This window comes from Corvus hawaiiensis, chromosome 2, assembly GCF_020740725.1.
Source record: "Corvus hawaiiensis isolate bCorHaw1 chromosome 2, bCorHaw1.pri.cur, whole genome shotgun sequence".
Lineage (NCBI taxonomy): Eukaryota > Metazoa > Chordata > Aves > Passeriformes > Corvidae > Corvus > Corvus hawaiiensis.
The window spans coordinates 32,215,643-32,228,529 of record NC_063214.1 but is presented as its reverse complement, the minus strand read 5'-3'; the positions used below and the strand labels follow the sequence as shown (position 1 = coordinate 32,228,529).

General features: G+C 42.2%; 1 protein-coding gene across 1 annotated transcript; it reads left to right on the top strand.

The window, feature by feature from the left end:
• The first annotated feature begins 4,233 nt into the window (after positions 1 to 4,233).
• On the top strand, positions 4,234 to 12,387 carry LOC125322043 (T cell receptor beta chain MC.7.G5-like). Its single transcript, XM_048295583.1, has 5 exons — positions 4,234 to 4,320; positions 8,329 to 8,664; positions 9,048 to 9,065; positions 10,174 to 10,280; positions 12,067 to 12,387. The coding sequence occupies exons 1-5, from the start codon at positions 4,284 to 4,286 to the stop codon at positions 12,091 to 12,093; spliced, it is 525 nt and encodes a 174-aa protein (XP_048151540.1). The 5' UTR covers positions 4,234 to 4,283; the 3' UTR covers positions 12,094 to 12,387.
• Positions 12,388 to 12,887: the final 500 nt, after the last annotated feature.

The following is a 12,887-nucleotide window of genomic DNA, read 5'->3' as shown; positions in this document are numbered from 1 at the left end:
GTCTCTCACCGTTATTTTTTCTTCAGGTGAGCTTGGCGATGGCAGCAGACTCACTGTGGAAATGAAGAAAAATTTGGTGGATAGATTAAAAGTCACCTGACATTTAATGCATTGTTTCAAAAGAATTTGATGACAAATTTGAGAGGAATATGGGATACCTCTTTTTAAGTCGTTAAAGAGAAAAGCTGTATCTTAGTGCTAGAGGACAGATGGGTATAATGCTGAGAAATGGAGTTCTTTTTCCTGCTCTGTGCTTGTCACTACTTTAATCTCCTCATAACACTTCAGAACAGGAGAAAATATCCTATTGAACCAAGAGATTTCTTTGGTGTTATGATTACAGAAATTACTTACGGAGTCTCATGGCTGCTTCAAACAAAAAGGAGAACTGTTTCCTGATTAACACTTTTTACAAAAATGCTTCTAAAGTTCTTACATTCACAGGATGTGAACAACCTAGTCTAGAGAAAGGTGTCCCCTTCTTCTTTGGAGACAAAACCAAAGGAACAGCTCTTGGCAAGTGGGAATTGTGAGAAGGTTGTGCAAGGGGCACATTTCAGGGAGTGTGACAAAGGTAAACAAAGAGAGAAGTCTCTCAATTCTGACGATGGGCTCTTTTCCCAAGATGCCTCATTATTCATATTCTATGAGGTTAGAGTAGACTGGCGCACAGCAGAATGGAATATTAAAAAATAATTCTAGCTCAGTCTGAAACACATTAAGATGAATATAAGTCATTAGGACATTTGGTGAAAATGGCTGCATTTATCAAGGCTGTCAGACAAACCCCCAGATCCATTCTCACACACAGACTTTCAGAGTGGTCATGGCAGAACTTGGTCAAAGTGAACAGAGGACAAACTTGGGCATAGGAGTTTTGGAGCAGACAAGCTACATTTGGAAAGAGGGACACAACTAAGCAGTTCTATGGAAGAAAAGAATTTGGTAAGTGACAGAGACTTCCTTTAAGATTCTGGAATAAGAAGAATGTTCCCACACTGAATTCATAGCTCTCAGTTGCTGGAAACTGAGACCAAGCACAGGAGTCCAATCCTGTTCTGTTCCAAGCTTGCTACAAGCCATGTAATTCTCATGCCCACACACTCCCTTGATTGTAGGAGTGATTGTGCAAAGAGAGCACTTTAAAAGATGGGCAGATACATATCTGGGCTCATATAATATCTCCTCTTTTTTTTCTTTTGGTTTGAAGTATGTTTAAAGGAAAGTTTTTGTCCATGAAGCTCATTTTCAAGAGTGGTTTGTACAGAGGATGTTTGTGATGGGGCTGATGCTTAGGTCCAAGGAGAGCAGCAGAATTCTGTTCTGCACACATTTGTTATCACTCATTCTAACCATACAGGAGACCGCTTTGGACACAGTGAAGTCTTCCAGGTGATATTTATGTAAGTCCACTTCTCTACAATTACACTGTGTCTCTTATAATTTTCAAGAGAACCAGATAGTGAGAATGAAGGTGAGGGTTTTAGACAAAAAGAAGGAAAGATGTCCAGGCGCACTAAACAATGGAGGAAGTATGATAAAATTGTGTTGACCATTTAAAGAAACCAGTAATAGGAAAAGTAGGATAAATAAGAAAAAAGAAAAACAAAGACCAAGAAAAGCAAAGGAGGAATGGAAATAAAGACACAACTTAGAGACAGGGTAAAAAGGATACAGTTGAGAAACAGGGAAGAAAATCTAATCTGTAGTGGAGGAGCAAAAGGATCCAGAGTGTGTATCTGTAAAACTGTGTTTGTGGGCACCTTTTCTGTGCAACATAAACTATAAAACTAAAGGATTACTAAACCTGGAGAGTGTTTCTGGTGATCTTTCATCCACTTTACATCTCATTATTACCTCACACCACAAGTTTAAAAATTGTTAATGCAGAGGAAGCTGACACAGGACTAAATGAAGAACAGAGTCATACATTTTATGTATAAATGTTTCCTGCATACATGTAGGAATAACACAGACCAAGTCAGATGAGCGCTTGTGCAGCTTTGGATGCAGAAGATCTGGAATATTTGAAAACAATAGAAAATTTTTTGTGATTTTCCTAGTAGAATGACCTCGTTTTGAAGGATTTTGTCCTGTGTTTTACAGTCTCTTTTTCATATCAAGTTAGACTCAAATGAAGACATTAAAGACCAATATGAAAAACATGTTTACTGCAGGTACTTGGTTAGGTTGGTAACTATGTGTTGACACTTTGTGAGAGAAGACTGGGCCTCTTATGCTTAAGGGAGGGAGATAAAAGTAGCCTGTTACCTGTTCCCATCAGTTCCCATCCCTTCAGACAGTCTGCAGAAGGAAGGCTTGCTCTTACTCCTAGATGAAGCCTTTTCATAGGAGAGTCACAAGCCCTGGGAGGATGCTCTCAAGCAAGACCAAGCTACCAAGACAGACACCAGCCTGTAGTAAGCAAATTACCCACATTGCAAACCAGTTGCTGTGGGCTTGAAGTTGGTTTGTCATCCTGGGGGCAGAAGAGAGAAAGAGTGGAAAGGAAAGCAGCCTGGAACACTGCCAGGATGCTACCAAGTGAAAAATTACTGCATTTAAAGCCAAGCAAGCAAAGAAAAACAAGTGTTAGCTTTTTCACTATAAGCAAAAAATCTTGAGATTATAAATTGAGGGATAATGGATACACTAAGAGGTAATTGGACTATCACATAGAAATGGCAATGGCAAAGGAAGGATGTGGTCTGTGGTTCTCTCATGGTTTAGCCCCAGGCAGGATCAAGCCCCACTCAGCTGCTCGCTCACTTCCCACCAGCAGGACTGGGGAGAGAATTGCAAAAGCACAAGTGAGCAACTCGTGGCTTGAGGTAAAGGCAGTTTAAGAGGCAAAGCAAAAACTCTGCACAGAGGCAAAGCAAAACAAGGAATTCATTCACCACGTCCCATGGGCGGGCAGGTGTTCAGCCCTTCCCAGGATGGCAGGGCCCCATCACACGTCACGGTGACTTGGGAAGACAAACACCATCACTCCAAATGTCCCTCTCTTCCTTCTTCTTCCCCCTTCTCACCCGTTTCACATACTGAGAATGATGCCACAGGATATGGAATACCCCGTGGATCAGTTGGGATCAGCTGTCCCTGCTGTCCCTCCTGCCAAGTTCTCATGCACCACCAGCCTCCTTGCCAGCATGCTGGTATGAGAAGCAGAAAAGCCCTTGAGTGCTGTGCAAGCATTGCAGCAATAACAAAAACATTTCTATCTTGTCAACAGTGTTTGCAGAACAAGCCCAAAACACAACCCCACCATAGCCACTGTGAAGGAAATTAGGTCTACCACAGTCCCCCTGAACCAGCAGAGGTTCTCATGGCAGTCCTTCCTGGTTGACAAAACAGGGGGTGGAGCCATGGGTGGGATTGTTTTTGTCCCAGGTTGTATCATTGTGGGGATGGGGGGGGCAGGGGGGCCACGATGATACATTTGCCAGGAAGGCTTTACAAAAACCCAGAGGTGCATGAGCCTTGTGGCACAGCATGTGAAGGCAGCTGCAGAGCATCCTGCAGCAGAGCAGACGTGCTCTGCCTTGGTTTCCCTTAACAGACCTTGTATGCTGGGACTTACTTTCATCACCTGAGAACTGCCCTCTCTGGGAAGCAAGCTAGGAAATTCTGGGATATTGAAATTAATTTTCAGCAAACCACATTGACTGCAGATGCACCTAAAGCCCATCAGAGCATGCAAAGCAGGAATTAGTTTTCTGATTAATTTTTCCTGATTCGCCAATGTTTGCAACAGATGACAAAAAGGTTCTTTCTTAATTTGGTACAAGTGTTACAAGAAGAATTCTACACATGTAGCAGGTATCTCTCAGAGGCACTTCATAAAATGTGTTGGGGTTTTCTCTCTTAAATAAGCCTCCAATATCTGCTGACTGCCTCATGCCTGTGAGAACAAAGGTTGCCTCTAATCCTTGTCCCTACTGTCTCACTGCAGTTCTTCCTAATGGATATCAAGGGTTTGTCTGGGACCAGTCAACAGATTCTTCTGGGCTCTCCTTGTGTGGATTGTTTTAACCTATATAGAAAATTGAATGGGATCCTGAAAGACTATTCAAGACAGCTGGCCTGCCATGGAAAGGAAAACAAAGGGATTTGTTTTAGTTCACTGCCAAAGGCAAATCACCTCAGACAGAGATTGCATGATTTCTGGAATTTCAAATACAGTAGTGATTTCTTAAGCTTCTGCTCATAGTAAACCAGCTCCAGTGCATCCCTTCTCTTAGCTTCTGATACATCACTTTGTCACTGTGCGTAATGCTGATATGCGTTTCGGCAGTGGCACAAAAATTACAGTAATGGGTAAGAAATTTCTGTTTTCTCTTGCAATTCACTTCAAATGCTATGTCTTCCCATTCGAGAATTTCATTATTATCCTCCCTTTGATCATTAAACTGGCATTCTCCTGGTGTGCTAGCCACCCTGTCTACTTCAGAGAATAGAATAAGTTGAGTCCTCTAGGTAGGGACACATCTTTCATTTTGAAGAACTGAATGAATGCATTTTCAGTAAAGAAAAAGCTGCCCATAGAAAGAATTAGGATAAGGAGTGGCATAAATAACGTGCATGACATAAAAAAATGTTTTGTTAATGAGTCAACATGCAAAAATTCTCCAAAAGTATATCTATTCTCTATAACGCTGGTTCTGCTGGGGCTACGGATGATTAAGGACAAGTCAGTGAAAAGCTGTTTATCTGTCTGCAAAGAACTGACTTACAGTTCCACTTTGAAGGGGTCTAGAAAACAAAATGAAGATGACACAAGCCTAAATTACCTTGGATCTTCCCAGGGTAAGTTACAGCATGTGTTATCTCAGATAACTGGGAAAACAAGTGTGCTAGCATTTTTGGTTGATAAAACAGGAAGCACAAATAAATACTCAGCTATATAATAGGCAATACTAAAATCTCTCTGCAGCTGCTTAAGTGCCTGTTGTTATAGAAAGTAGCTCTCCACAGCAGACCCAGTTTCTTTTCACTAAACAGGCTCATACAGAGATCACAAAGGACAATGGCCTTACTATTTCAGAATAGTTGCTAAACAGCCACTGGAAAGCAGAGAAAAAGAATATATGATTCATAGCAAAGAGAAGAATCTCTCAGGGAATGTCTGTATATGGGAAATATTCTCTAATATTCTAATGTGACACCTAGATAAATTGGTAAATACCCTCTAAAGAAATGGTGGAAGCTCCAGCAAGTGATTCACCTAAGCCTGAAGCAAAAGGGCTCTGGACAGGGTATTTCTGATGTTGATCTCACCTGTTCAGATACACAGATTTGCTGGTGTTCCCTTACAGACCTGTTTTTTAGGAGACCTGAGATAAATGTACGTTGTGTTTTTCCTCTTGCTGGTACCACATGAGGGGAGGGTTAGTCCACAGGCTTGGCTCAGAGGACTGGGAGTAGAGGAGAGGTTTTTCTGCAGCTGCAAAACGGTGTGAATAATAATAGACTGTCCTTTGGCAGTGGGACAAAACTTACGGTCATGGGTAAGTCCAAAGTCAGATCTCTGTGATCTATGTGATACTGGTTTAGGGGACAAGAACATTCTTAATTAAAAGCTGAATGATGATAATTTTTCATACAGCCATGAGAGCAGGATTAATGCTTTACTGGTTGCTTATTAAATGAGATGTGCTATTACAGAAGTGTAGGATTTGGAGGCACAAATGTTGAGGTCCTTGTGTCTGCAGCCTTTGTCTTTCATTTCTGGGAACTTCACAAAGGGAGAAGGGAATAAATAATTTTGTTTCCTCCCATTCTCCAAGAAAACACTATAGAAGTTGGGAATGAAAAACGCTTCTCTGGTCTGCAGGTTTTTGCAGTTCATCTGTGTAATGATCCAAAGCAGCATTTTGGAGGTAGAGTCTGGATTCTCCAGTGTGCGGAATCAGAGAGGGAAAGAGTAATCTTGCTGGCACTTTGCTTGCCTCTCTATAGATGGTTGGCAGGCTGTCTAAAGTTGCTTTGGGGTGCTTGCTTCTGCTAACAATCCTTCTCACAACTTCTACTGCTCAGCAAGGACTGTGTTCTTTTTCTCTCCGCATACTTTTCTCCCGTATTCTTTTTCCTTGTCCCCATTTGCTTTCTCTTTCTTCTCCCATCCCAGCAAAGGATTTAACATCACCTATATCAAGGCAGGTTGGAATCACAGGGCAAAGTTACCTTTTCCATCTGCTACTGCCCCATCTGATAGCAAACTGTAGAAATACTCAGTGGTGCCTGATCCTTTAAACAGTACCATTTTAAGGAACAATGTGGCTGGCAGGAAGAGCATAATGACACTGTGCCTTATAGCCTGACTTTGTACAGCTGTGCAAACCTGCAGCTTAACTTTGGAGTTGGCACTGTGCTCAGAGTTATAGGTAAGGAGTTGTTCTTAACCCAAGTGTTCCGTGAGGAGAACACTTGAAAATTTCCCTTGCATTAACGATATGTAGCATATACACAGATGATTTTAAAATAAAAGTAGCAGGGAAAGATAACAAGAAATTATGAAACTGACCTTGCCATGATGGGAATGGAGGAGCTGTGGTACTTTGCTCTCAGCTGGGTGAAAACTGTATGACAGGGAATGCATGAGTTTATGCATGGAAGTGATCAAGCTTTGTGTCAGTGTCTACCATGAGCAGTGTGGAAGACCAAAACAAAAGGGGCTGCTGATCAGACTTTTCCTTCCAGTTCTTGCTTTTAGCAGTCTCCTTATTCCATTTCAAGCATGCTCATTTTCTGGTTTTCTTTGTCTTTCCAGTAGTTTCAGTAGTTTTATCATTCTTTCTTTCTGTCTCCATTTTTCACCTACCTTCCCCTCCTTTTTTTGTTTGTTTCTTTCTTTCTTTAGTCTTTTAAACCTCTCCTTTTCTTTTGTGTCTTCCTATCTGTTTCCATCTCTTCACTCATTAGCTGTTTAGGCTAGGAGCAGAAGAATCTGTCAGAAATACTTCTGAATAGGAAAAGAAATCCTAATGCCAAGTACTAGAAGGGAGAAGTAGAAGCGATCAAACTCTCTTTGTACCCACTGGAAGGAAAGCAGAGCAGTGCTAAACCTTCTAGGCAGTCCTCTCTATTAACATCTAAGTCATCTAAAGTCTGTACAAGCCCACACAGAGGCAGCCCAGGGATCTTTGCAGAGTGAGCACTGGTGGTCACGATTAAGGCAACATTTGAATGTAAACATGAGGGCTTAGGGGACAAGATCCATGCAAGATATTAATTTCTGCTAATTCTGCTAGCTCTCTTCCTCTGCAAAGGAGAGAGTGATCAGGAAGAACAGCTACAATTTATAGTGCCTTCATACAAAAAAACCCAACCTGGAGTAATAATTTTCTCTTTGGCTTCATAGTTTTCTCTGCCTTTCTTTTTCCAGCGGCACTCTACAGATCTCATGGGTTTCTCATGCTAGATGAGCAAAAAAGGCACTCTAAATAGTATATGCAAAACCCCCTGGCTTTTAGGGTCACTGCTTGGCTTCTGAGTAATTTCTCATTGCTGTCTTGTACATGCTTTTGACTGAAGTCTGTTCTCATTAGTCTTACAAGTAGGTATTAATCACTTTAAGGCAGGGAACAACTGTTGGTTTGTGAGTGTATAGAATCCTGCATCATTGGGATGAGATTTGGGAGAGTGGGTAGCCTAGGATCAAGGCTTCTTGTACCTAGGATCACCTAAATAATAAATTACATAAAGAGATGTTTAATATTCTTGGAAGTGGATTGCACGTTAAGATAAAAGGCAAAACCTGTCCCTGGCAGATTCATGTTACCTGCTTCAAGTGTTCTTGACTTCAGACAGTGAGAAAGATCAGCTCTTTCCTTCCTTCTTTCCTTCCAAGTCATCTCTTAGATGGGGGGCCAAGTAGGGTATCCCATGACAGTATAATTCTGAACGCTGCAATGACCACCATGTCTTAACTCCATCTCCAGGAATGTACCTCAGCCTACTGAAGAGACTCCTATCTATTAATACAGTATTGCAAATACAGGCCTTACAGCAAAACTGGGGACGTTTCTGCCCACCTGTTTGCTCAGCTCCTTTCCAGCTGTCTATTCTTCTGACAGAGGCAATACAAGAAATTCTTAGGCTTGTGCATTTCTGTGGCCAGACCCTTTATGTTTCTGTGTAACGAGTGAAACCAAATGCTTCCAGTGTCCTTGTGTCTGATACCCAATAGACATTAATTGTCCAATAGACAGCTGCTAAAAGGCCAGGTCTTTCAGGAGTAACAGGGCACAAACTCAGGACCATTTTCAGGGGTTTCTGATTGCATAGAGTGATGGAGGCTCTGGGCCATGTTGCTCTGTGTTTCAGGGAAGAACGATGAAATCATACCTCCAGCTGTGGCCATCTTTTCCCCATCAAAGCAAGAGATCCAGCAGAAGAGCAAGGCCACACTGGTGTGCCTGGCCTCTGGTTTCTACCCTGACCACCTGACTCTGGCCTGGAGGGTGAATGGTGTGAAAAGGACCGAAGGGGTGGGGACAGATGAGTCCTCCACACGGAATGGGAGTACCTACTCACTGACCAGCCGACTGAGGATGCCAGCCTGGGAATGGTTCAACCCTTTGAATCGCTTTGAGTGTGTTGCCAATTTTTTTCAGAATGGAACAACGCAATCAGCGCAAAAATTTATCTATGGCGATGCTGGTGAGTAAAGAAAGACACCCCCCCCCCATGCTGTACAAGATGGAAATCACTAATCAAAAGAGCATGTGCTACGATATGAAACACATCTATATAGAGCTTCCATGCAGGGTGTTGTTATGCAGAAATACATGTCGAAATATGTCAGTATTAGCATGTGTCTCTTCACATTCCTGGGCCTTTGTACCTACATTGCCATTAAACATCTGTAGTTTCCTCAGGCTTTCCACTGACAAATCTCTGTAGTATAGTAAGTTGTACAGTATAATAAAACACTTAATAATGTAAAATGAATGAGGCAGTGTTTTGTAAATGGAAATTTCTAAAATCTGTGTTCTGTTTGCTTTGAAGAGAAACATGACTTTCAGTTCATTTTTGTCTTTCAGGTTGTGCACTCACGGAAGGTACGTGTGGCTTCTCACATAAAGAGAACTTTGCCTCTTCTCTCAGGCAAATATCAGTGTGCATTTTAATTCCAGCTTTACTGACACTAAGTACAACGGGCGGGAGATATCTGCTGTATGAATAGCTTCTACTTTCTCATCTAAGTGATTTGTATGTGACATTAAAGAAGAAAAAAAAAGAGAAGCAAATTCTTTGGGAGGGCTGTTTGTGCATATTGTATCTAGCTCTGTTTTGGGGTTTATCTCTTCCACATGATTCCATTTTGAAAAAACAGAAGAAATCATGGAATCTTCCTGTAGACTGTAATTTCCTCTTTATCACCTCCTCCGCTCCTAGACACTGACTTCTGTTGGGAATATTCTTGCTCAGCCATGAAAGAAATGATCCCTACTTATCCAAGTGATTTTGACATCAAGATTCAGGATATGACATTCTGAAAATTTCTTGGTGTCAAACTCAGAACACTTCCCGTGACAAGCCACATCCCCCTCCACACTGGTGTCACGTATGGAGGATAGCCATATTGCAAATTACATTTCTCTCCTCTTTGTATACATATTTGCACACTCCTGTTTGTCACCCACTTCTTTAAGGCTTCAGGAATCTTAAGGCTGAACCAAGATTGAGCTGGTATCTCAACAGTACGGCAACCCCTTAAGAGTGAAAAAATCGACAAGAATAAAAGTTCTCGAAGTTATTCTGGGCTTTGTAAAACTTCCTTGAGCAGCACTCATAAGGCCACTGACAATAATGAGACAAAATAAAAAATTGGTATCTTTTGATGCAGCCTATTCTGCATTCCTAACAGGAATGTTCAGATGAACAGCCCAGTTTATCAGTAGGTGTGGCAACACCGCACTTTGCTAGCATAAAGCCAATCTCTGTCTTTCCTGGACTTGCTTTCTCTTTTGGTTCTTTGAGTCCCTATGTTCTGTCCCATCCCCTGCTCTCTGGTGTCAACAGAGCCACTCATTCAGCTCGGCTTCCTTTATGTTGCTTAGCTAAAGATTTCAAGGGTTCACATTTGATAAAAGCTCCATTAGATCCAGCATCTCGTGATGATGATGATGATGATAATTGAATACACAAATGGTGCTTGACTTGCAGAGTCGTACTTGCGGTATGGAAATTCTCTGAAGCTCACTTACCTCATCCTCTGTGGCAAAGCCTTGGTCTATGCAGTTTTGGTGAGCGGTCTGGTGTGGACAGCCAAGGTAAGTCCGAGTGCCCCTGGAAGGCTGGGCTTCCTCACTAGTCAAGGAACAGTGGATGCAGGCTAAACCTGCTCTCAGAGGTGTGGTTGTTCTGCATGGGCTCTGCCAGGCTTTGTGCAGCCTGGCTTGAAAAATCACAAGTGATGGGTTTTCTATTACTGTTTTTCCAGGACTCAAATAAAATCAATGCCATCTAGCAGAGAAATTCCTTCTCACAATCCTCTTTAAACACGTGAAAAAGATGAGAGTTAAGGCGAAATTCTCCAGAAAGTAAATAAGGGAAATATCAGCTATATCATGCTTTTCCGTAACCATTGTAAAGGGGCTTATGCCTGCAGTGAAAGTAAGAAGCAGTTTTTTTGAGGTGATACAGGGGATAAATCTGATCAAACCTTTACAAGGACTTACAAAAACCAGTGGGATCAATCTGAACAAATGGGATAAATTGAACTAACTGCCGGGAAATGCTTTTTATTAGTAAGTTTTTTCTATGGCTAAAAGATATACCCAGTGAGAGCAGCAAAAGCCTCAGCACTTGTCTCTTTTACAAGCAGAACAGGGAGATGTATTTGAAAAGTGACCTGGTAGAGTTGAGGGCAAGGATGATGAGAGTCTCAGGTATAGTTTTGGTTCTTTTGCAAGGATATACTGGATGGGGTAGATTTCTCCTTTTCTGGATCATAGTCATAGAATCACAGAATGGTTCAGGTGAGAAAGAACCTTTAAAGGTCGTCTAGCTCCACCTCCACCCTGAAATGGGCAGGGGCATCTTTTGCTAGACCAGGTTGCTTGAGCCCCATGCAACCAAGCCTTAAACACTTCCAGGGATGGGGTATCCACAACTTTTCTGAGAAACCTGTTCCACTCTCTCACCACTCTCACCTGAACAAATTTCTTCCTTTGATCTGAAGTTACCCCATATTAATTTAAAAGCAGTGCCCTTTGCCCTGTCACTGCAGGCCTTGGTAAAACATCTCTGTTTTTCGTAAAAGCCACCCCGCCCCATTTAATGAAAGGCCTCAGGCAGGCCTCTCCAGAGGCTTCTCTTCTCCAGTCTGAAGAGGAGTTGTTGTCTCAGCCTGTCTTCATACACTAGAGCCCTATGGCTATTTTTGTGGGCCTCCTCTGGACCTGCTCTAACATGTCCTTGTGTTCTTGTGCCGGGCCTGCAGAGCTGGCCACGGAACTCCAGGTGCCGTGGTGGGGGTCACCTGAGAGCAGAGCAAAGGGGCAGAATCGCTTGCCCAGGCCTGCCAGCCCCACTGTTTTTGATGTAGGCCCGGATATGGTTGCCCATTTGGGCTGCAAGTACACAAGGCGGGCTGACCTACAACTTTCCATCCACCAGTATCCCAGATTCCTTCTCCAAAGGGCTGCTCTAAAGCCATTCATCCCCTGGTCTGTACTGATCCTGGTGGTTGCAGTGTTCATGTGGGCCCAGTCTCTAAGTTTGTCCCGGTCCCTCTGGATGTCATCCCTTCCCTCAGACACATCAATGGCCACACAGCTCCATGTCATCTGTGAACTTGCTGAGGGTACACTTGATCCCAGTGTCAATGACACACTGATGAAAGTATTGAATGGTTTTGGTCCCAGTAGAGACCCTTGAGGGAAACCTTTTGTGACTGGTTACCACTTGAACATTGAGCCATTGCTGGTAAATCTTTGGGCAAGGTCATCCAGCCAATTCCTGTATTTGTTTCTGCTGTTTGGTGCTCCTTGATGTTGTTATTATCATTGTTATTTTATTATTCTCATTATTTTACTCCATTTTGTTTTCAATTAGACTGGTGCCAAGTTATCTAGAGAATAAATGAAGAGCCCTCTTCATCACATCAGCAGGAAGACAGCAAGTTCTCAATCTTTCCATAGCAAAGTGTCTATGATTCTAAGAACTTCTGCATATAGTTTTCTTGTGATTGTCTCTTGCCCTCCTGTTCTTCACTTTGTTGTAATCACTGCTGAGTTTTCTCTGTACTTCCATATCATATTGTATCCTATTTTATTGTAACATCTCTTTAAAACTAGCACCTTTGTAATGCTCAGAGGCTGAGAACTCATCAAATTGATTTAGGAATAAAGTTTTAGCTCCTTTTCCCTTGAAAAAGCATGAGTTCTTGTTTTTAATTTGGTCTTCACTAGTAATGACGTCCTACTATACAATTTTCAGTGATGAATAGCATCTGAAGGAATTCCCTTTAAAGATCATTCACTGATAATCCTTATAGGAATAACTTACCTGTCATGGGAACAGTAGAGACTCATCCAGTACTTACACTGTGTACCAACAAGCGGAGCAGGGCTGCAGGCTTTAGAGGCTTGCCCTCACCAGGGGCTGATTTTGAGCCAAAATAGATGCATAATTCAAAGGTGATAGAGAAGGAAACAGAATTTCAGCCAAATGAGAAGTGACATCCTTTCACATCCTATCAGGAGAGGCATGGCAGCTGCCTTGTCTCTCACCGTTATTTTTTCTTCAGGTGAGCTTGGCGATGGCAGCAGACTCACTGTGGAAATGAAGAAAAATTTGGTGGATAGATTAAAAGTCACCTGACATTTAATGCATTGTTTCAAAAGAATTTGATGACAAATTTGAGAGGAATATGG